Here is a 25,979-nt window from a genome sequence, read left to right on the forward strand (position 1 = left end):
ACACCAACTGAAATGCCCCAGTGTTGATCAGACCTTTTTAGTCGCACTTACAGCTAAATAAAACTACGTTTAAAATTCAAGTTGATAAACATTTTATTTCGGAAGTTGAGTTATCTGTTCTACTTATTTTAGAGGTCATTTGAAACATTGTACACATTCGAAAACCAGTACAACAAAAGCTCAGCTTAAAATAGACTACCAGCAATATGTAATTATTATAGTACAAAAGAAACTTTTGAATAAACAGCATTTTTTGAGAAGGATAACAATATTATTAAAGTACGTGGATATGCTGTTTAACTCTGTAAGAAATTCAATCTTTTTAATTTCAAATGTTTGTAACGTATTTCATATTGAAGTCTAATTAGCTAAAGCCTGTTGGAATATTTATCTCCTATTGTAGACATTATTTATTTATTCTTTTGCACGCTGCTTCCCAGTTGGCGGATCTTGTTGCTAAGAAACTGCACAAGGTTTGTTTTCATTCTATTCCCAGCTGTTCTCAAGTGATTCCTTTGTTAGTCTAAGCAATTAATAGTTATTTCTAATTAAAACAAGCCACCTAATTAGATTAAAAAGTAATTAACCCCGTTAATTAATGAGTAAATACTGTATGTGTGTTTTACTTGTAAATGTATCCATATGTTCCTGTGTTATTTGAGAATTCAACCTATGTAAGACCTAGCGTGTGTCACGTCACGCTTGATTTCTCGAAAGACGAGGAATCATAAAAGCCACAATGTATATATTCAGATAGATTAGCTCAATTACTGTCTGCCCATTACAAATGTAGTGACGAAAGTGCGAGGGAGTCATGAGGAGAGGGAGGTTCATTGAAGCCTTATAAGTGTAGTGAGTGTTGATATAATACGTCTAAAGTAAATACGTAGTGTGGGATCTCCAAGCCTAAAGCTAAACGCAAAAAAAATTATAATGAAAATAAAATTATCTATTCAATTTTAAACTTAAATTCTTTTTCAATCAATCAAATTTTTGACTACAAATTTACAACTCTAAAATCAGGAATTCGATTCCCGTCGGTCGACACATGCATATTTTGTTGCGTACACATTTCGTTTTATACTTTCGGTATACAGAACAATATTATATCATATATTTGTTGCTAAGCAAAATGACATAAAAGCCGTTGTTGAAACGTAGTTTCACCAAATGGAACTTCATATTCTATGTTAGTTTCATAACTATATGTTAGTTGTTGCTCTAACTAATTTTATCAATAATTATTCTGTAAATACGCCACGAATTCAATTTTATGAGCGATCTTAATTTTCATTGGTCCACAAAGGAATTTACTTACGTTTGACTGCCTGAACTGCGCCATTCTGCTTTTTTGTTGGTCAAGCTTCATATTGCAAAATTCGTTAATTTCAGTTGGTTATTAAATATAATTAGTGTATATTACGGGATGGAAGGGTGGTAGTACTTGCCTCATTCTGTACGCTAGTTTAAAGAGTAACTTTATCTTTATGTGAAAGCTTAGATATCTTAGGATGGAGGTATCACTTCGTACCAACTTAGAGAAGTGTTTATTCATCGTAGGTTGAAGAGAATGTCGGTTATAAAGTACAGGAAACTTGCACCAAAGTTTCAGTCACCGATGGAGGCGCTGAGTCTCAAACACTGGAACTAGGAACAGCTATGTTTGAACTCTATCTGAATCTTCAGGAATTTGTGCGATTTAGAGATAAATTACCCCAAAAGTAAGTGTTGTTTATTGTCAGTACCTTTCTTTCGATATAAATTACCACCACATTAAGTGTTGTTTACTATCTTTACCTTCTTTAGGTATAATTTACCACCACATTAAGTGTTGTTTAGTATCATTACCTTTCTTTAGGTATAAATTACCACCACATTAAGTGTTGTTTACTATCTTTACCTTCTTTAGGTATAATTTACCACCACATTAAGTGTTGTTTAGTATCATTACCTTTCTTTAGTTATAACTTACCACCACATTAAGTATTGTTTACTGTCAGTACCTTTCTTTAGTGTTAATCATATCTCATTACCAGCTGGAGTTATGGTACTCTTCTTTACGTCCTTTAGAAATTAATTATCACAATATACCCCAACATAAAGATGTCTGAAAACAAACTCAAAGTTTTGGAAAAAACATTTAAATCTGTTGAGTGACCTGGTCAGTTTTATTATTTGTGGTTTAGTTTTATAATAGTTTAGGGTTTTGGGGCTAGTTTGTCTTCAGGTGTGGTGAGAGCAGTTAATTTAAGAAAAGTTTTGGTAAATAGTTCGTTATAATAATTTCGATAGTTTATTGTAGAATAGCATAGATACACTAGCAACTCATTGCTGTCCTTGGATGTTTGGTTAATATTAAGTTAATTCATGGTTCCTCATCCATTTGTAGGAAGGGTATAGTGGAAATGTTGTAGTTTCTGGTTATTGTGTGTGTGTGGTTTAGTTAGTAACCTGAATCGTTATAACTGTGGATTATCAAATGCCAAGAATCAATTTTAATCGCCTGGAAAACTTATTTTTTGAACACAGGCCAAAGACATTTTGCTTAACGCGTTTTTGTCCAAAACGATTTATTGAACTAATTGTCTTGAAATACTGTTATTTTTCTTTTTTAAAGCAGTAAAAAATGTTTAAATATTGGAAGAATTTATTTTAATAAAATTTGAAACACACGGTAATACTTTGAGTTAAAACGAAGTGAATTGGATATGAAATACAGTCATGAATGTGTAGTAACGAATAGGTGGTGTCAAGACTGTAGCTTATATTCTATTCTTATGGGCAGCTAGAATGTTGGGTTTATTTTCGAAATTATCCATTTTGCATATCATCAAAACGTAAAAAAATTAATGAATGGCTTTTTAAAATGTCTTTAAAGAAACAACATATTAACACTCTTGACTTCCACTAATCATCTTAAATTGTGCTTTTTCCCTTCAGTGAAAGAACACAACTCGTTATTTCCAATTATCATTTATGGTTCTCCGATGTTATCGACCAGTGGTTCACTGTGGCTAAGGTGAAAGCCAGGCAGCGAATTAAGAAAGCCTTGGAATTAGATAAGGTAAAAACTAATCATTACATTTTTAATTAGATAAGGTAAAGACTGACCATTACACTGAAATTAGGTAAGGTAAAGACTGACCATTACACTGAAATTAGATAAGGTAAAAAACTAATCATTACACTGGTAATTAGATAAGGTAAAGACTAACCATTACACTGAAATTAGATAAGGTAAAACCTGATCATTACACTGATAATTAGATAAGGTAAGGTAAACTTAGATAAGGTAAAGACTGACCATTACACTGAAATTAGATAAGGTAAAGACTGACCATTACACTGAAATTAGATAAGGTAAAAACTGAACATTACACTGGTAATTAGATAAGGTAAAGACTGACCATTACACTGGTACTTAGATAAGGTAAAGACTGACCATTACACTGGAGTTAGATAAGGTAGAGACTGACCATTACACCGATCCTTCCTTCGTGGAAGACTTCCCATTGTTAAGTAGGCTGAACATTTCTCAATTGACGACTTCTTGTAAAGACGCTGAACATTTCTCCATTGACGACTTCTCAGTGTTAGGTAAGGATAAAAATATAAAACTTTATCTGGTTATGGGTATGAAGAAATCTCTAAACTAGAGCTACTTCTAAATACTGCTCTCATGTCTGTCGCTAGTCATCGTTTAGTTCACGAAGCAGTCTTTAATATAAAACAGTGAATTGCTATCATTTTATAATAACTTTTCCTTAACATTGTCATCTTATACACACTCAAACGTTTATGGTGTGCAGGACTTTCGTTTATACGTGATCAAACAAAACTTGTAACTGTCTAGATTCCGATATATCTCAATCTCAAATAAGGTTCTGTCTGTTGACCTTTGTTCTTGTAATGATAAAACGAAGCGATAAGTTATTAACTTAAGTATGCCTTTATTCGTCAAGCGTAACGGTACATTTCTCATGTACACCTCTTTCAAAAATTACTATTGAAAACAAAATGCCTTAAAAGAATCTTCACTAGAGTGAACTTCTTATGGCATTTGCTATTTTTAATTTGATAGAGCCAAATGGACAGGCTAGAACCAGTGAGAAGCACCTAATTTTACAAGGATATTATTCGAATTTGAGCTAATATCCGAAACGTCTGTCATTCATGAAACGTGCCTGGCATGGCCAGGTGGTTAGGGGTACCGACTCATTATCTGAGGATCGCTGGTTCAAATCCCCCTCACACCAAACGTGCTCGTCTTTTCAGCTGTGGAGGCGTTATAATGTTACGGTCAATCCAACTATTCGTTGGTGAAAGAGTAGCCCAAGAGTTGGCGGTGGGAGGTGATGACTAGCTGCCTTTCCTCTAGTCTTACACTGCTAAATTAGGGACGGGTAGCGCAGATAGCCCTCGTGTAGCTTTGGAGAAAATTAAAATCACACAAACGCACATGAAACGCACCCACAACTGAGTTTGTGAAGCGTTTACAATACTGTCGATACACGAACTTTAGACTTTTTGATCCAAAGTCTGCAGGTCAGTCTGTTTGTTTCGTCAGAACTTAGGTGCAATTGTTAAGTCTTAATTTCAAGGTCCGTTGTTTGTTTTTTTAAACAGTATTAAATTACTGACAAAGTTGACACCATAAAGAAAGTAAACGTTATTGGTCAATCGATCAAAATCAAAAAGAAAGTTTGACATCAGTTAGCAGTCAAATTAATTAGTAAATAAAGTCACGCCGTCTTATTTGAAAAGTACTATTTGTATTACATTTAATATCACTTTAGGCTTCTTGCAGAACGTTACTTTTGGCTCGTAACTGTTGGCGTGTAATGTGTTGTTGTTTTTTCAGGCCCATTCCGCGTGACATTGTTGAACGTGCTTGATACACTTAAGGAATTATCGGCTTACGCCATCTTTAATTACTTTCAAAGTGACTTAAAAATTCAGTATTCACCTTCGCCAAAATGCAACGTTATATACTTTAACAAAAAGAGAAAAATAAAGCAAATCTTTTGTAGTTAGGCCAAAGCCTTAGAATAGACTGTCTATGCTCTGCCCATCACGGGTATCGAAGTCCGGTTTCTGTGGTTATATGTCCGGAAACATGCCACTGTTCCGCTGGTGCGGCGCTATCAAGAATTGAGATTGTTAAAATTTGTTTGTTTGTTTGTTTAGTATTAAGCATAAAGCTACACAATGGGCTATCTATGCTTTGCCCACCATGGGTATTGAAACCCGGTTTTTAACGGTGTGAGTTCGCAAACACACCGCTGTGTCACTGGTGGGTGAGATTGTTAGAAATGAAACGGTATGCGTCATTTCTTTACTGGCAGAAACGTTAACTGTTTATATCTACCCATAATCAGAATATTAAGATTATATTATAGTTTATATTGTTTTGTTCCCATACTCAAAATATTTTTACAGATGTCGCCACATTTTTCAACATTAGTGCGTGCTACATTACTAATAATTTCACGATTTTTTCCCCTCATTTCAGAAATGCTGTTCTGTAATAGTTATATTAACCTGTTTTGTTTTTTTTATTAACTCATTCGCCTTTGCTGCCACTACTTCCTCTAATGTGGCTTCTCATCCGCTGCATTTTTCATTCTTTCTTCCTCTCTTGTGGTTCATCGAAACTCGTGCTTAAACAGAAGGTAAGATGTCTATGTTTTATCTGTTTTTGTGTTCGTAAAAATCTAGAACAATGACGCATTTATCAGGATATTATAGATTCATGATTTCAACGTTTAAAGATACACCCAGGATATTTTGTCTCTTTTCTTTCTTTTTTTTTTAACACAATGCTCTACAATGGGTTATCTGTAACCTTATTAACCCTCAAGTTTACCACATAACGACCGAGTGGTTTGCGTTCCGTTACCTAAGAATTACTATCCGCCCTTTTCGGGCATGGATACGTTATAAGGATGACAGCTTAATTATACTGTTCGTCTTGAGAAACCCAAGAATATATATTTGGCACCTGCTGACTAAGTGTCCTGTCTCTAGTTTTTAGAAGTAAGGAACAACTTAACAAATAGGCCTCGTATAGCTTCGGGCTACAAAACTACTTCGATAATCGCCAAAATATTTTATTTTGTAAGGGTAATTCAGTAGAGAATTTTTTAAAATTAAATTTACCTGAATCTTAAAGACAATTAGTTTAATATGTAATTAATAAAATACTATAAAAAAAGAATAACATTATCCCTTAGGTTCTCAATTAACGAGTTAAAATGCAATAAATAAAAACTAAACACTGAAGTATTATTCTGATTTATTGGTTAAATTGTTTCAGCACCATCTATTGGTGGGCTTGTAAAAACACTTTTCTATCTATATAAAAATGGCGCCAAATGACTTATGATTAAAACCAGATCGTCCAACAGAATGAAAACATTTGATATTTTAATAGTAACTTGTATTAGACTCAGCTGTCTGTCTTAAATAATAGTACTTCTGATGGTGTTTGTATCGTAATGTCTTTAAAGAATTGGTAAAGGGATGTGTAATTTGTGAAAAATCTTTGCAGTGCTCGTGTTTCTACCTGCTATTTATATGTTGTTAACCTAAAAGAAAAGTATCCGTTTTGTTTGCTAACCAAATTTAAAATAAATTAAATATATTTTTTATACAATATTTACTTACACAATTTTTATTTTTTTTGTTATCCAGATTCAGTGTGTGGATAACCTGGTGAAGTACAGTACTTCCGCTGTAGACACTGTTACATGCTTCTCTCAGGTAACGTCATGATGTGTTATTTGATACATGCTACACTCAGGTAACGTCATAGTGTGTTATTTGATACATGCTACACTCAGGTAAGGCCATAATGTGTTATTTGATACATGCTTCGCTCAGGTAATGTCATAATGTGTTATTTAATACATGCTACACTCAGGTAACGTCATAATGTGTTATTTGATACATGCTTCGCTCAGGTAATGTCATAATGTGTTATTTGATACATGCTCAAGGTAATGTCATAGTGTGTTATTTGATACATTCCACACTCAGGTAACGTCATAGTGTGTTATTTGATACATGCTACACTCAGGTAACGTCATAGTGTGTTATTTGATACATGCTACACTCAGGTAAGGCCATAATGTGTTATTTGATACATGCTTCGCTCAGGTAATGTCATAATGTGTTATTTGATACATGTACACTCAGGTAACGTCATAATGTGTTATTTGATACATGCTTCGCTCAGGTAATGTCATAATGTGTTATTTGATACATGCTACACTCAGGTAACGTCATAATGTGTTATTTGATACATGCTTCGCTCAGGTAATGTCATAATGTGTTATTTGATACATGCTTCGCTCAGGTAATGTCATAATGTGTTATTTGATACATGCTTCGCTCAGGTAACGTCATAATGTGTTATTTGATACATTCCACAGTCAGGTAAACGCCATGATGTGTCAAGCAATTAATTGTTAAAAAAAATGTACTTAAATGTTTCAGCCTTGAAAGTTGGTTAAACGTGTTTTTATTTTGATTAAAGTAATAAAACAGAAATCCTAAAGACGGTAACGCCACCAAGTTCAACAAAGAAGAAACTCTTTCATGTATTCATGAAAATCGCCTTTTTCCTTCTGGTTGATCAGTTACTGACGTTTTTGCACAAATTGTGTTTTAGTTACGTGTCACATTTTCTGATGACAATTTGCATACGTAGCCAAAAATGCTCTTTTTTTCAATTAGTTGGACTTTTGCACTTTCAGATTAGTCTGAAATCTGAGGGATGGGGAGGGAATAACCGAGTAATGAAATAAGATACATTCAGGAAATAATTGTTACATTAAAGTTTTGTTATATTTCTTTTAGATAGATCATTGAAACTAATCTCACATCAATAGACTAAGCTATGAGTTTCTATATCACCGAGACTGTCTGATACATATTAAAAGAGGCCCGGCGTGGCCAGGTGGTGAAGGCATTCGATGCGTGACCTGAGAGTCTCGGGTTCGAATCCCCGTCACTCCAAACATGCTATCCCTTTCAGACGTGGGGGCGTTATAATGTAACGGTCAGTCCCCCTATTTGTTGGAGTAGCTCAATAGTTGGCGGTGGATGGGGATGATTGCCTGTCTTCCCTCTAGTCTTATACTGCTAAATTAGGGACGGGTAGCGCAGATAAGCCTTGTGTAGCTTTTCGCGGAATTCAAAAGAAACCAAACATTTTCAAAGCTAAGCCTGACAAATACTAAATTACTACGATTTAAGAAAAAGGGCGTTACAATGTTCTTGGTGACGTATCGATTTCAGTCATTTTTCTTTTCTTTTTCTTTTTTCCTATCTCTCTATTAACTTGAACGATTATTTTCTTGAAGTTATTGTAACCATGACAACGTCTCCATGCATTTCCGTCAAAAACTGCTGGGAATTGGTGTTATATATTTTACTTTTTAAATATGCAGTGTGTTTTAATTTTTTTTTTTTTTTTTAATTTCATGTTAATGTGTTGTAGTTTATGGCTTGAATATTTTATGGTTGTTATATATATATATATAAATACGGTATAATGGATTTATCTTCGCTTTACAGATTAAACAGTTATGGTTTCAGCCGATCTGATGTAGCTATTTTTATTTTCAGACTAAATAGTTCTGGTTACAACTGATCTGTTGTAGTTAACTTTACTTTTCATATTAAAATTCCAGTTTCATTTGACCTGATTTATCTAACCTTTGTTTCTAAGACTAAATAATTTCAGGTTCGTCTAATCCAATTTATGTATCTTTATTTTCAGACTTAATATTTCTGGTTTCAGCTGATGTGATACCGCTAACTTTACTTTTCAGATTAAACAATTTTGGTTTCAACTTTCTTGGCCTGACCTTGCTGGTTCGTATCCCTTCATAATTAAACTCCTGCAGGTAAGCCTAAAATAACAAAAACTATACAGTAAAGTGACGTGTATTTAAATTTTTTTCCAATTTCCCAACATTTAATCGCAATGAATCATTTAGGAAATCATAAATATGCCACAGAGGGATTCTAAAATTCATTGTTTAATTTGTTTTCTTATCTTTATGAATTTGATACTCATTTCGCTGCCCCCCCCCTCCCCAATTTGCTGCAAAAGACGCAAGTGCGCGCCGTCCCGCCATCCCCGTGAAACCAAGTAAATTGAATACCTCGCCTGACGTGTTTACTTTTCCTGGTACTGTTAAGTGATATAACAAATCTACAGTTTTTTCATTCACATTAAAAACTTTGTGAATGTATTCTATAACATATTTCTTCTCATTCGTCTGCAGGTTTTGTTTTTGCATAACTGCAAAACGTTTAAAGTTATATTTAAAACTTGTAATGAGTTTCGTATATCTAGCCAAAAGGTATTGCAGGTAAAGCTACTGAATAAACCAGTACTGTAACTTCGTGAGAAGCCGTAGTATCTTCAGTTTTAAAGAAGTGCTCTAACTAGAGGGCGCAACAGTTGCTAACTAAAGTTGGTCATCTATAGATGCAGGTATTTAACTGTTGCATGACGTCAAGGGAAGGAAATTACAAGTCGTCGATGAACAAGAAGTATCAAAACAAACGGTTCGATATTCGATCGCGTGCATTTCATTCCTCTGTGTTGTTGTTCTTGCTTGTTTGTTTCTTCAACATTATTAACTTTTAACTTTCGTCGAAGGAAAACAAAGAACTGGAAAAAATTTCTTTGCACTGTTAAATCAACATGAAAAATCAACATACCATCTCGAAACGTTTCAAGAGTGAATGGAATAACAATATTATCTGAAAATTAACTGAACAATCGATGTGTAAACCTTGAAGTGTACAATGAACACATTTATAGTGAGCTTTACTTAAAAAACCTTGATAAGATTTCACGAAACTCAACATATCGTTAAGAAAGTTATAAACTGTTCTACTGTATTCCATACACAAGTCACAGTTACATGTAACTATTCTACTGTATTCCATACACAAGTCACAGTTACATGTAACTATTTTACTGTATTCCATACACAAGTCACTTACACGTAACTGTTCTACTGTATTCCATACACAAGTCACAGTTACATGTAACTATTCTACTGTATTCCATACAAAAGTCACACCTTCTTGTAACTGTTCTACTGTATTCCATAGACAAGTCACATCTACTTGTAACTGTTCGACTGTATTCCATAGACAAGTCACAGTTACATGTAACTATTCTACTGTATTCCATACACAAGTCACACCTACTTGTAACTGTTTTACTGTATTCCATACACAAGTCACACCTACTTGTAACTGTTCGACTGTATTCCATAGACAAGTCACATTTACATGTAACTATTCTACTGTATTCCATACACAAGTCACACTTACATGTAACTGTTCTACTGTATTCCATACACAAGTCACACTTACATGTAACTGTTCTACTGTATTCCATACACAAGTCACACCTACTTGTAACTGTTCTACTGTATTCCACAGACAAGTCACATTTACTTCAGATAATGACGATTTGGTCGTTAAAGTCTTACAAGGCCGAGATACGACACCACAGAAATATGATAACAGACAAGCATTGTTCTATAAGTAAAATATTATTGAATTAACGGCGTCTTTTATTTATCGTGCAATGTACACCCTGGATCCTGATGTAGCCTTCTGATAAACCGAAATAGTGGCGTTTTCTTTTACAGTGGAAGTCAGTGTTTGTAACCATGGCTACAACATGTATTCAGTTTAACTGTGTAATTCTTCGCACGCAGTGGGAAAGGTGCCACTGGTGTAGTCGATACCAGATGATAGAGGTTTCCATTGCAGAAGACAACACCTTTAAGGGTGCTAATCGAAAAAAAAGTTGAATAGTGATGCGAATATAAGGTTCTAAGTTTTAACCTTGTGGCTAGTATTGTGCACGACTTGTTGCATAAGGCCAGAAGACTGACGCAAGATAATATTGTCTCAAGTTATCTTGCAACTTCAAAATAAAAATAAATATTTCGTTCATCACCAGAAGACTGTTGAACATTTTACAAAGAGGTTATTAGCGGATGAAAGAAATGTTGTGAAAGAAAACGATTCGCAAGAGGAAAAAAACTTCCTTTGTGGCAAAAAAGAACACAGAATATATGTGATGATTCTACTGTTTGTTCCACAACAAAACTTCAATGCCAGCTTCTTAATAAAACTGTCGACGTTTTCCCTAAATTCATAGAAGAAATAAATCAGCATCTTCTGGCATGGAGCTTATTGTCCAATTTCCTGTGTTCTAGTTTTTACTTATTGAAAGAGTTTTCTCGAAAGACTCGCTCAAGTAATGCAGCGATCTCCAAATCGGCTCACGTGATGACGTCAGAGCTGATGTTACGGACTTGAGCCCTTTGAACCTAAAGTATGAACTAGATTAAAAATCTTTGCTTTCCCAACACTTTTGTCACTGAGAATACAACTTACTTGACCAATTCCCCGTTGTTAGGTAAAGAGAGAGTATCCACAAGTTCATACTGATTACTAATATGATTGAAAACCAAATAGAATGAATATTGGGCTGTATACCAGGGATCTGCAAGTTGGCGTCAGCGAAAATAAAAAAAAAAGGGTACAATTTCCTTAAATGTAGAACCTTGGACCGATCCAATAGTTACTGTCACGTTTCCTCGGGTTTTAATAAATACACATATACAAATAAATTTGACTTGGATTTCATTCTACAACTGAAAATAAAATTGAGGAAACGGGGAGCGACAGATTGAAAACTGACCTGAAGCAGTAAAATAGCAAGCGCCAGGCCTGAAACTAATATTTCTTCTGTTTAAGGCTCAGTTGTTTTATTCTTTGTAGCATGAGAGATTGTACTTCCTTCTAGGCTTAGGGTTTTGATACACATATATAAGAATTTCATAACATTTTTCTAGCAATAAGAAAAACGCTTGAAAGGATATTGTGTTTTGAACATTGTTCTGTTTTGTTGGCTTTTTTTATGTGATAATATATAAAGTTTAGTTATGTTCCCTGTGATCGACAAAGTTGGATAGTTTAAAACTAGTACCAGTGAATTGGCAGTTTTTACACCTCGTAATGGTGCAGGATTTGTCACCTGATATGAAGTAACATGTTTTATGAAGATAAATTATTTAATAATTATTTTACTCAGGACATCTGCAGTGGAGCAGAATTTTATGCAAATTTATGTCATCAGAACCTCGTGGACTCTGGATATTATGACGAGGAAGGCCCTTTCGACGTCACAGAACAGGTAGTCATTATGATGTAGTTAGATTAGCTAACGGCGATTTTAGATTTAGTGTTCGCTGTATTACTGATATGGTAAGTAAATGTAGGTGTACAAATTATTGTCAAAACGTTAATTATTATATTACGATATTGATTTAACCGCATTTATCAGTATTTTATTGTTCTATGGGCATTTAAATCAGATTTAATTAGGAAAATTATAGAACCTATGGTATTATTTTGCCACATTGTAAAATTGACGTCTAACTCATTGTAACTTTTGTTGTTGTTTTTTTTCTTTGAACAATAAATGATAGATCTTAAACTAGTAGCAGGTTTTGTTCCGATGGTAAAATCGATTGTTTAATGCGTGTAAATCTTTGGTGACATTCAGAACTTATTTATTTGTTTTTAACCTCGAGAGTTATCTGCACTGGTCCTCGTTAGTTGAGAAGTGATAGACAAGGGAGTCAATATTTCTCTCCGCCAAGACGTCGGCTACTCATAAGGTTCACTGTTACATTGTAACGCCCCCATGGCTGAAAGGTCGAACATGCTCGGTGACAGGAATTCGTACCCGCAACCTGCAGATAGTGAGTTGAGTACCTTAACCACCAGGCCAACAAACAAACAATCTGGCAGAAATTTCGATTTGAAATTCTCTATCTCCAAGATAACCGGGAGTGCTCAGAAAGATGAATTTTCTCTTCACCCAAAATAAAGTTGATTTGATAAACTCTAACTTTAAAGGCACCGTCGAGAATCGAACTCGAGATCTCCTGTTTACTAGACAGGCGCTTTAACCAACTAAGCCACGGTGCCATCGATGCCCATCTTGAAACTTCGGTATTATTTGTATTTGTTGGTTATGGATGTTACGTGTATAGGGGCGGAGCTCTGACAAGATATATCATACTCTCTCTATTTTAACTAAGGTACGCAGATTAACTTGGATCGCTTTAAATTATCGTGTACACAAGTAGAAATCACAGAAGCATGAATAGAGAACAAAACAAAATTTGCTAGATCTATTTACAAAAAATAAACAACAAATATACCTATTTTTCTTCAAATCGCAGCTCTGTATTACCATCAACAACATAGAGCACGTGAGAACAGCGATTCGACCTCTACTGGACGAGCTTGGTGTAGAAGAGATTCTTAAAAACGTGGCAGACAGGGAAGGAGAAAAATCTGCTAGTCAATGCCGTGAAACTGTGAACAGCCTACTTCACAACTCAGAGGAACAAGTGTTGTCCAAAATCATCTACATCGCTGACGCTGTATCAGGAAAGGTAACGTTTCATGTTTACCAACTTGAGTGCACGTGTCTTTTATGTCACTAACATTACTCGTATTGGCTATTTATCTGTCTAATCTGTTCACTTTGTCCGACTATCCTTATTATATGTGTCTGTTTATTATCATTTATTTGTAAAAAAAAGAAGGTTTTTCAGTGGGGATTAACATCTTAAATTAGTGGTTTAAACAGCGCTGGGGTACTTCACAGTTGACCAGTACGTCTTTCTTAATTATAATCTAATAATGTAATAACATCGTTTGCACATATAAAGCGTGAAGCTAGCAGGTAGCCTAACGAACCGGTTTTCTTTTCTCGTGCCTTATTGCTGAGTGTTCGTCCTGATAAGAAAGCAGCTAACAAAGTAAACCAGAAAAAATGGACTACATTCTCTAAAGAAAACTAGCCAGAAGTATATACTATCACATATATAAAGTAATACAGAAGAAAACTGACATCCATAGTGATAAGAATAGACTGGTTTATCAACAAATAATCCATTGCTATTAAAGATATTTCACAAGATACATACAACCAGTTTAGTCCCAAATAAACATTTTAAAAACAAACGATCTTTAAAAATGGATAATACATTAAACAAGTTTTACAAAAATAATCACATCCTCCAAAAACAAAGAAACGCTAAATGAAGTGAAATTAATTCATTTTGATTATTTCCAGCGTTTCGTTGTATCAGCTTTATTCTGGGTCTGTTATGTCCACATATTCTATCATCAAATAAAAAAAAAGACATAAAAATCGTGACATTTTTTTAAGTCTCGAAAGTTCTATTAACAAAAGACAGTAAACATTTTTTTATAGAACATTATAGCTTAGGGAAGTATTTCTTTGTTTGTTTTTTTAATTTCGCGCTAGTCGTCCCTAATTTAACAGTGAAAGACTAGAGGGAAGGCAGCTAGTCATCACCACCCACTGCCTTAGGAAAGGTAGGAGCGTGAAATGTTTGAGTAAACACTGTTTTCGTGCCAACAAGGACCTGGCGTATCTTATTTACACTACCAGCCTATCCTCTTCAGAAGCGAGATTCCGTTAGGACTCTGGTTATGCTCAGATACTTTCACCATTTCAGTAACCTGAGTTTAGTGACCGATCTGTCTCAGAGTGTGATACACTCTCAAAAATCGTTTTAAAAGAAAGTGGACTTACTTTCTCATATTTATCGATTGAAAATTATCACATATAGAGGGGGTAGGTAAGTCAGACAAGATAGATTAAGGAAGTGAAGGAACTTGACAAAGTTTTTTTTTACATTTTCTATAACTATAAAAGAATAAGTTTTATTTGAGAGAAGTGGTAAAACCGAATTTTATGTTTCGCAACCAATTCCACGATTAATCAACGCGTAATATCTAATGTATTGCCTTCATAACAACAGACAGTTTCGTTATCAATGTAATGTTTCCATAGCAACAAAAATTTAATTCTAATCTAATGTCTCCATGACAACAGACAATTTTGTTGTTAATGTAACGTTTTTATAACAACAAAACAATTTCGTTGTTAATATAATGTTTCCACAACAACAATTTTATTCTAATGTAATTTCTCCATAACAACAGACCGTTGAATTATGGTTACTGGGGTTGTGTATCAGTTAAGGATTTTTGTGTTTACAATTCTAAAGCTGGCTCTAAAAAAGAAATTTCGAATTTTATTATTCTTAATTTGTAAAATTGTTCTTTATTTACTAGCAGAACCATCAGTTCTCGGTGTTATTCTCCTTTTTTCCTTTTTTAATGTAATAATTAATTTTAGAAACATAGGTTTGTTTTGAATTTCATGCAATGCCATACGAGGGCTATCTGCGCGAGCCGTCCCTAATTTAGCAGTGTAAGACTAGAGGGAAGGCAACTAGTCATCAACATCCACCGCCAACTCTTGGGCTTTTCTTTTACCAAAGAATAGTGGGATTGACCGTCAAATTATAACGACCCCACGGCTGAAAGGGGCGAGCATGTTTGATGTGAGGGGGATTCGAACCAGCGACCCTCAGATTACTAGTCGAGTGCTCTAACCACCTGGCCATGCTGGGGCAGATAAACATAGGTAGAAACAGAACAATATTTCAAATATCAGAACTTTTTAAATATTAATTAATACTTCCTTGAACTATCCACACTTTGTCCACTACGTGGCATCGAACATCGTATCTTTAGCGTTGTAACTCCTTGGACTTACCATCAAGGGACAGTATTAACTATTGAATAGAAATTTATTTTATTTTCATTCGCAATAAAAAAGTAAGCCTGGCATAAAATCAAATATAAACATATGTATACCGTTACGAGTTGTAGTATGGGAATTCAGATGGTTACGAATTTGGTCAAATCGATCGAGTCCGTAGCGAACGGGTTAATTCGCTACACGTATGCACTACTTTGTTTCATTCCCGTCTCGTTCTGGCCTGATATCTTAGCTCGAAGGTCTCGGGTTCGAATGCCCGTCGCACTAAACACCTTTCAACCGTGGCAGCATTATGAGGTTACAGTGAATCCCACAATTCGTTGGGAGAGTAGTTCAAGAATTGGCAGTGGGTGATATTGACTCGTTGTCTTTCCTCTAGTCTTACACTACTAAATTAAGGACGGCTAGCGCAAATAGCTCTCATGTAGCTTTGCATAAAATTAAAAAACAAACAATATTACAAAATTAATTAATATTGGCTAGATATTGAACTATTAACTTTACATGTTTTTCTGTGTTATATTATCGACATATAAGTTATTGTTTGTTTTTTCGTTAATTCAGATGTGCCAAGAAATCAAAACACATATTTTCCATTTAGCATGGACTCCAGAAAAGATGGAAGCTGATGTGGTAAGTCATTCTCCAGCTATAATGTGTGTTAACAATCTGAGAGAAATGGTATTTATGACGTTATCTTATCTGGTGATATTGTTAACGTCATTGTATTTGGTGTCTATTAGAACTAACTGGTTAAGCTGTAATTTTCAATATATTACTGTTGGTTAAAATTGCTCCTCAGTGACACATCGGCATGTCTGCGGACTTACAAAGCTAGAAAGTGGGTTTCTATACCCGTGATGGGAAGAGCGCAAATATCCCATTATATAGCTTTCTGCTTAACTTCAAACAAACAAAGTCTTCGAACCACCTGGTTGATATCTAATTTTCTATATATATACCTGTACCTGTTCATTCGAAATTTATATAGGCCTACATTTTATATTTTTCACGATTGTCTATCATTCGTTACAATAACCCAGCGTGACAGCGGCGAGCTTAGGAACTGAACCTGCTAAAATCTTGAGTTCGATTCCCTACGATGGTCATAGCAGATAGCCAAATGTAGATTTTCTCCAAAACAAACAAACAAAATCTTTCGTTACTGTTCCCACGTAGGAAAGTAGTAAGTTTACTGAATTGCTAAAATCCGGGGTTTGATTCCCTGCGAATAGCCCACTGTGGGTTTGCTCAAAACTCAACAAATAAGTTCTTTCATTCCTACCTATATTTCACTGCTTATCTGTGGTTTTAGTGCCAGAACTTTATATTGTAAAGCAAAGTCTTAAGCCATTAAACTACGATATCTGCTTCTAATAGATAAATGTAGTAAATACGTCTTTGTGGATAAAATATTTAATATCGCTCAGTCTTTATTATATGCATTAATATTAGCTGAATAGGTTTTAAAAACTTTTTTTTGGCTTGTACTTTTGGCCACAGAAAAATTCTCTCATGGTGTTGTATATGAAATTTCGGATTTTTATAGGAAAATGTGAAACAATCTTTGTCTTGGTTAATTTATTTATTAAAGTAAGCTCCTTTAGACTCAATACACTTCTGCTAATGAGTTATAAATTCATGAATACCATATTTTAAAAACTGGACGTCCTTTGATGAAACAAAGTCTTCGAAAGTACTTTCAATTGATTTTTGGCTTGAAAACGTTTTTTTTCGTTTAAACAAAATCCAGATGTTTATCAAAGTGGTTATCTGTAGGGGAATGATGTGGTGGATACGTGGATGAGGTAAGGTTTCATTCTGAAATTCGTTTAGTTTTTGGACAATAATGTATGAGACATGAGGTTCAGTATTGTCATGAAGTGGTATGGGTCCACTGCAGTTGACTGCTGCTGGATGTTTTCATGACAACTTGTGATGCATAATTTCAAGTTAACAGTAATATTTCTCTGCTGTGATTGTTTCTCCTGGGTTTAAAGAAGGAATAATAGATCACACCTGCTGACAACCACCAAACACTGACCATAAGGGTGAAGAGATGGGTTTGGTGCTTCTCCATAGTCAATCCATTGTCCGGATCGTTGTCGATTGACATAAAGTGTCCATTGTTCTTCACAGGTGACAATATTTTGAAGAAATTGGTAGTTTTTGTTGCGAGTGAAAGGTTAGGAACTAATTTCAACTTGTCGTGTTTGATGGCTTTCGGTCAGTTCGTGAGGTACCAATTTATCGAGTTTTTTCATCTTACAAATTGCTTCAAGATGTCAGGAAACAGTTGAATAATAAACATTAGTTTACTAGCAAGTTCTATCGTGGTTTAGCAGATATCTGACTCAACTAATGCCTTAAATTATTCATCATTAATGGCTGTCTGAGGGTGACCCTGAGGCTTAATTTGAAGGCTTGTGTCACGAGAGTGAAAGCTAAACCAACGCTCACTAGCTATGCCATCACCAAATGCATGATTAATATCACGAGCTGTTGTCACCACGGATAAAATTGTTATTCATGTAATTTTCTTGTACAAGTTCAAGCTTGGTAATTTCAAGCACACTTTAATTTAACCAAACAATATACCATATTATTCTGACAAAGTTATGATAATGCTTCTCTTTCAGCCACTAAAAATCGAGTTTCAAATTTGCACATGAAAATCCGACATTTCATACGCAACAACATTATAAATTTTTCAAGTAAAGACAAGCTAAAATATTTAGTATTTTACTTCAGATAAAATATTGATTAGTAGGTTTAACTGTGCGATGTATCTCTCCACTTTCCACACTGTGGTGCATTATAAAGAAAACAGTCAGTCCCACTGTTCGGTTAAGAGTAATCATGTGCTTCGCCGCTGATTGGTTGCCGTGACTCTTATCAACAATTCTGAACTAGAGACTACCATATCTGAGTCTTGTTTACTAAGATGTGTCACGTAAGGTGTAGTTCATGTTGAAAAATATCGTACACAAATTTGTCAATAAATATTTATCATGTCCTTCATGATATATATAAAAAACACCATATTTATCGTTTGTAAACTGACACAAATGTCATATTCACTTAACACGTTGCTAAAAGGTAGAAGATGTTCCTACAGAGAAAGTTAGATATTCAACAAATGCTGAAACTATATTAATATGTACTCTATCATACTCACAGTATCCACTGATAAATTACCTGGATAACAACTTGAAAACCCTTTACAACAACATGTTTCGAGCCAACTTTGACCGTATTCTGGAGTCCATCTGGAAAGTGGTACTTCAAGAGCTCACTTCAACAGCTAAGAGCAATATTGGGGTAAGCTATATACGAGACTTTTCGTGCAAGTTAACTTACAGGATTGGACAAAAAAACAAGTGCCCTACGTTAAAATGTTTTAATTTGTTATACCTTTTATTAGATAACAGAAAAATCTATAAAACTACATGTTTTTAGAACGCATTCATCGAGATATGTTCAAATATGATCTCAAATCCTACTTTTAACACTGGCTTTCTTGAATATCTGAACTTATTATTATTTTAGTTACGTGTTATCATACAAAGTGTTGTGTACCTGCTGTAGTTTCTTAGATATTTTTATTACAGCTAACTTACAAAATGATCAAACAAGTTTCTCTACAATTGTGGAGTCATTAAAAGATATCTTGTAAACAACAGAATCTACGTTATGGAATGGTCAGGTCAATCACCTGATATCAATGTGATTGAAAATTTTTGGACTGAGTTAAACTGATTGACGAAAGATCACAAGCCAAACACAGATGAACTTTTTCGAGTACTCAAAGAAGGATGGCATTTCATCACTGAGGAACATCTGTACAAAGTTACTGGAAGCATGCCACGTCATTGTGAAGCAGTACTGAAATCCAAGAAAAGTCCGACTAAATATTAACTTGTGAAACTGGTTTATGTTAGTTTGAGTTTCATTTTAACATTCGATTATTGCATAGAAACTTGTTTGTTCATTTTATAGTATAATTGAAATAAAAAGGTCTTCACCATCTGTACGTTGAAACGAACATTCGTTGTCAGATTTTGTAAAAAACATTCGTTCCCTACACTTCTGATAGGAAAAGAAACAAAAAACCCAATGAGCATGTGAGATCAGCACGAATATGAAAATCTTCTATTTTACATAATTGAATTTTAATACGGTTTGTTTTTTTAAACTAATTCCAAATATTAACTCTTGAAATGTACGGTATAATCTAATACTGATCCACCATATTTATTGTTCTGTTTGTATATTCTTGTCTCTCGTCTCAAACTTATGTACTAATGTCGTATTGAAATGAAACAAATGTACATAATATGACACAAGTGTCCAGCTTGAAATCAGTTATGATTTTGTAACTTTATAAATATATACATTACTTAACATTCTCAAAATCTTGCAGGAAAATATGAACTTTTTCCAACGACTTCTGGATTCATTAAAACACATCGTGGACTTTTTTCATGCGGAAAACACAGGTTTATCTCTAGATGCACTTTATTGTCCTGCCTATCGTGTAAGTCGTCTCTATTTATGTAATCAACCAGTATTCCTGAATATATTGTAAGTCGTCTCTATCTATGTATTCAACCAGTATTGCTGAATATATTGTAAGTCGTCTGTATCTATGTAACGAACCAGTATTCTTGAATATATTGTAAGTCGTCTCTATCTATGTAATCAACCAGTATTCCTGAATAAATTGTAAGTCGGTTCTATCTATGTAGTCAACCAGTAATCCTGAATATATTGTAAGTCGGTTCTATCTATGTAGTCAACCAGTAATCGTGAATATATTGTAAGTCGGTTCTATCTATGTAATGAACCAGTAATCCTGAATGTATTGTAAGTCGTCTCTATCTATTAACTCAACCGGTATTCCTGAATATATTGTAAGTCGTCTCTATCTATATAATCAACCAGTAATCCTGAATGTATTGTAAGCCGTCTCTATCTATATAATCAACCAGTAATCCTGAATGTATTGTAAGCCGTCTCTATGTGTGTAATCAACCAGTATTGCTGAATGTATTGTAAGTCGTCTCTATCTATATAATCAACCAGTAATCCTCAATATATTGTAAGTCGTCTCCATCTATATAATCAACCAGTAATCCTGAATGTATTGTAAGCCGTCTCTATCTATATAATCAACTAGTAATCCTGAATATAATCTAACTCGTGTATCTTTATTCTCTGTGACGTACACGTTACGTTAACTTTAATTCAAAACTGAAAACATGCCAAGTATGTAATACAATTAAATGATCTCTTTTGTGTGTTGTTACTGTTGTTTTAACTCATTTTTCCATAAAAGAAGTTATGTTTACATGAGGTAGATAATGGTTGTGGCTTTATAATATTCAACATTATCCATTTGTACTAAAATATTACAGATTTTACCATTATAGGATCCTTTTTCTTCTTACATTTTCAGTTACGTTAGTACAATAAATAATTTGTAGTCTTGCTATTAGTTTTTTGCATAAAAATTCCATACGAATAGTTGTTAACCCTTTTAATCATCAAAGAGTACCGAATCATGATTGTTTTGGAACTGTAACGGCCAAACGGTAACTTGAGATTCATTGTAATGTTCAGTTGATTATTAACTAAGTAAAGTGTTACTTATTCTTATCTGTCTAGGACCTTGAGCAGTTCCTAAGCCTGCAAAAGACTGATACTAATCAGCTCATAGAAAAATATGTCTGCCAGAGAATAGAAGAACAGGTAAGAGTTGGTTTCTTGTTCATTTTGTAATTTATCCACTTATGTATCTTTATTTAATTTTCGTTACATTTCCGAAAAACAAAAGGCATTGCAATTATACTTATATTGTGTAGAAGGCATAGTTCATCTTCAGGTAAATAATAATCATCGGTTAGCCAGGAAGTTTCATGAACGCTAAAGGCTAGCACTTATGCACTTAGTTTATGACTATGCTTAGTTCACCTTTATCCAAAAAATATAACTTATAAGTTATAAAATTTTGTGTTTTTGTGCAGAGATGATTTTCAGTTCGAGACTAGCCGCGTCACGATTGAACGATACACTTTGTTCCAGTTGTTTTAGTTTACCCAGATGCATGATGGATGCCAAATTTTTGTGCCAAATAAGCAGCAGATCCTATCAGTCATGAGGGAGTGAACCTCACCTAACAAGGAACGATGAAGAATTACACGAATACCTACTGATATGTTTAGAAAGTAGATGTGTGGTATTGATAGCTTGAACAGCATACTTATGCGCTCGAGGGTTAAAATGTTAGATCAGAGACTCCTGACCGGATGGCGGTCAGTCATTCAACAGTGTAGGATTTATCAGACTCTTAAAACGCCCAAATCTTAAAGTTATATTTTTTCTTTAACCTTGGACCTCCCGACGCACTAAATACTAAGGCACACCCTGTCTGGTTACAAAAAACAAACAAATCAAGGGCAAATCAACTTGCTAACAAATTATTATTTATTGGAATTTACTGTTCTGTTTTATTCATTACAATCTCCCTTCGTAAGGTTTCGACAAAATCTACATTTTGTATTTGCTTCATGGGTATATACGATACAAAGGGTACTAAGGTAGCAATGAGCTCTAAATGCTAAGACAAGATTTATTATTTTCAACGTTTCGACTACAAGCCTTCTTCAAGAAGATTGTAATGAATAAAACAAAACAATGAATAATAATAGGTCAGCATGTTGGTTGTTTTTTTTAACTAGACAGGGTGTGCCTTTGTATTTAGTGCGTCGGGAGGTCCAACGTTTAAGAAGAAATGTAACTTTAAGATTTGGGCTTTTAAGAGTCTGATAAATCCTACACTGTTGAATGACTGACTGCCATGCGGTCAGGATTCTCTGATCTGACTTTTTAACCCTCGAGCACATAAGTATGCTGTTCACGTTCTCAATACCACACATCTACTTTCTAAACATATCAGTAGGTATTCGTATAATTCTTCATCGTTCCTTGTTAGGTGAGGTCAACTCCTTTATGACTGATAGGATTTGCTGCTTATTTGGCACAAAAAGTTGGCATCCATCATGCATCTGGGTGAACTGAAACAACTGGGACAAAGTGTGTCACACAAGCGTGACACGGCCAGTCTTGAACTGAAAATCGTCCGTCTAAGGGCCAGGGGTTCCCAACCGGTGGGTCGCGACCCCCAAGGGGATCGCGCAGCCTTGGCAGGGGAGTCACGTAGCCTTGTTAGAAGTAGCTTGGGATAACATTAATTTTATTTCATCAATTACATTTTCAAGTTGCAAGTGCCAAAAGGTTGGGAACCCCTCTAAGCCTTATGTTTTTTATTAGTTCTACAGAGAGTGCGTAACTATGAAGCATAATTGCAAGCAAAATGATATTTGAAGTCTTGTCAGTGGTAGGAGGTGAGAAACCTGCCAAAAGAGGGCATTGATCTCGTAACTACAAATACAGTAAACTTCGTTCAAGGACAATGAATCTAAATATATTCATTTCAATTCTGTCATCACGAGCACACATTCTGTTGACATCTTGGATCACGAGTCGTTAGTGTAATGTAAACAATATCAGTAATCTAACCTTTAATTCAATGGAGCTAGCAGACCATTTATAACTGACTCGTCTTTCTTTGTTATACCTACATAGCGCCTGGTTATTGTTGCTGTTTCCTAACGGCACAGTTTTGTTTTAAAAAAAGCAAAAAAACTTTCACCTATTTTTTAAAAATTAAAATTACGTTTATTTATCCTCGTATTTAACAGGAGGGTCCTAAGGAAGAAGAGTTGGGCTACCTAACCGTCAAAACCATTTTCAATCCTGGTTCTGACAGCCTCTGCGTGGACGGTAAGTTATGTTTCTAAATTCTCCTGTCCTTGAAACGTCAACTGAAGGGAGTGCAAACATACTGATGTTCCATTATGTCGGCCCAGCATGGCCAGGTGGTTAAGGTACTCGACTTGCAATCCGAGGGTGGTGGTTTCTAATACCCCTTCATACCAAACATGCACGTCCTTTCAGCCGTGGGGGCGTTATAATGTTACGGTCAGTCCCACTATTCGTTGGTAAAAGAGTAGTCAAGAGTTGGCGGTGGGTGGTGATAACTAGCTGCCTTCCCTCTAATCTTAGACTGCTAAATTAGAGACGGCTAGCGCAGATAGCTCTCGTGTAACTTTGCGCGAAATTTAAAAAAACAAACCAAACAAAGAAATCCATTGTGTCTGAACGTATCTAGAATTCAGAACAAAAGGCTTTTTGCATTTAAAAAAACCGAAACTCTTTGACAAACATCAGTATTCAATATCGTTTTAAAGTCTGTAGCAATCTTTCCGAACCTGATTCTTCTAAAGATGGTCCGGCATGGCCAAACGTGTTAAGGCGTGCGACTCGTAATCTAAGGGTCGCGGCTTCGAATCCCCGTCGCACCAAACATGCTCGTCCTCTCAGCTGTGGGAGCGTTATAACGTGACGGTCAATCCCAATATTCGTTGGTAAATGAGTAGCCCATACATTAGCGGTGGGTGGTGATGACTAGCTGCCTTCCCTCTAGTCTTATACTGCTAAATTAGGGACGGCTAGCACAGATAGCCCTCGAGTAGCTTTGTGCGAAATTCAAAAACAAACAATCTTCTAAAGGTACACTGTTGTGTGTGACGTAAACAGAACTTGAAGAACGACACCTTTGGAATGTAGCGCCTCACACTTGTGAACAGAAAGAATATATACTGTGGTTTCGTCCATAAAACTAATTGATATAAACCATAAGTTGCGTTTATTTATTTATCGCACGTGTGACTTATATAAAATTATATACATGTATATACGATATACATGTTGGGAAACACTGGTTGGGAATAACAATTCTGTTATTTTTCAGTAAAAAAACCCATCCGTTCTCTATTTAATATCAACGTATAATTTTGTAATGTCTTAACAGGACTTAAAGGCGCGGAAATGAAAAGAAACCTGAAACAAACCGAAGTTTAAATTAATAAAAAAAAATCATTTTAAGAAACTAAAGCCAAATGAAAGTTAAACAGAGCAAAATCTTAAGAGATGATATGAACCGTTTTCTGTAATAAGAATTCTATTTATCTATTAATACATTTATATATTTTTTTCTTTATTTCAGTATTGAACGCTCGAGAGCTAAGACCGTTAGACACTAACGGTAAGAAGTTATTTATAAGTTCGTTTTCGTATTGCCAGGTAGTCGTGGAGATTAGCAGTCGTAACTAGTATGAAAAACTTGCCTCAGTTTCATAAAGTAAATGAGCCAATATATGTTCCTGTAAGTGTAAACTTACGACACTCTCCGACTTAAAAAATAATAAATACATACTAATCCGTCGAGTGGTATTTTCGTTAACGTATTCGAATAAAAAAGTAAATTTTATTGTGTGAATAAAAATAATTTATTTTATCAAATATCGAAAGTTGTTAGGTAGGTAATCAATTTCTTTGTTTTCTTGTTAATCAGATTAAACATTTTTAAATTCAACCATTTTATGTAAGTAAAATACCAAAACATCTGCTTCCATTTTCTAGGTTTCAGCGATCCGTTTGTGATCATTGAGCTAGTTCCACGTCATTTGTATCCTGAGTGTCCACCCCAGAGAACCAAGGTCCAAAAGAAAACCTTATATCCTTTGTTTGACGAAAGCTTCGAATTGTGAGTTCACGACTTATTCGTTCGTTCGTTCGTTTTATGTTTGTTTTTTAAGAGCTAAACTAAATTGGACTACTTGCTTTGTCCACTGAGGATATGGAAACCCGAATTTTAGCGTTATTCACGGAAGAATGGATCAAAATTTTGTGCTGTTTTATTGGTTGTTTTTGAATTTCGTCTCCAAAGCTATACTAGGGCTATCTGCTCTAGCCGTTCCTAATTTAGCAGTGTAAGACTGGAGGGAAGGCAGCTATTCATCACCACCCACCGCCAACTCTTAGGCTACTCTTTTTACCAACGAATAGTGGGATTGACCGTAACATTATAACGCCCCCACGGCTGAAAGGGGCGAGCATGTTTGGCGCGACGGGGATGCGAAGCCGCGACCCTCAGATTACGAGTCGCACGCCTTAACACGCTTGGCCATGCCGGGCCATCTTTAGAAGAATCAGGTTCGGAAATATCGCTAAAAACTTTTATACGATATGGAATACTTATGTTCATCAAAGAGTTTCGGTTTTTTTTAAATGCAAAAAGCCTTTTGTTCTGAATTCTAGATACATTCATACACAATAGATTTCTTTG

The 25,979-nt window shown here is 34.9% G+C and overlaps 1 protein-coding gene and 1 non-coding gene across 4 annotated transcripts in view; one reads left to right on the plus strand and one right to left on the minus strand.

The window, feature by feature from the left end:
• The window catches only part of LOC143255043 (BAI1-associated protein 3-like), a 162,410-nt gene that overhangs the window by 131,364 nt on the left and 5,067 nt on the right, over positions 1–25,979 (plus strand). For 2 of the 3 annotated variants that reach the window (XM_076510077.1, XM_076510078.1), the window contains exons 18-31: positions 441–473; positions 1,561–1,721; positions 2,941–3,064; positions 6,694–6,762; positions 8,838–8,912; positions 12,143–12,244; positions 13,302–13,517; positions 16,292–16,360; positions 18,908–19,048; positions 20,151–20,264; positions 21,395–21,478; positions 23,491–23,572; positions 24,858–24,896; positions 25,274–25,397. In XM_076510077.1, coding sequence (XP_076366192.1) covers positions 441–473; positions 1,561–1,721; positions 2,941–3,064; positions 6,694–6,762; positions 8,838–8,912; positions 12,143–12,244; positions 13,302–13,517; positions 16,292–16,360; positions 18,908–19,048; positions 20,151–20,264; positions 21,395–21,478; positions 23,491–23,572; positions 24,858–24,896; positions 25,274–25,397 — 1,433 coding nt within the window. The remainder of the gene's footprint in view (positions 1–440; positions 474–1,560; positions 1,722–2,940; positions 3,065–6,693; positions 6,763–8,837; positions 8,913–12,142; positions 12,245–13,301; positions 13,518–16,291; positions 16,361–18,907; positions 19,049–20,150; positions 20,265–21,394; positions 21,479–23,490; positions 23,573–24,857; positions 24,897–25,273; positions 25,398–25,979) is intronic. The other variant, XM_076510079.1, reaches the window with a different exon arrangement.
• Positions 12,971–13,044, minus strand: TRNAT-AGU (transfer RNA threonine (anticodon AGU)). The gene has a single exon. It is a non-coding gene; the product is annotated as a tRNA-Thr (tRNA).

The sequence above is a fragment of the Tachypleus tridentatus genome, chromosome 7 (assembly GCF_004210375.1).
Source record: "Tachypleus tridentatus isolate NWPU-2018 chromosome 7, ASM421037v1, whole genome shotgun sequence".
Classification (NCBI taxonomy): Eukaryota; Metazoa; Arthropoda; class Merostomata; order Xiphosura; family Limulidae; genus Tachypleus; species Tachypleus tridentatus.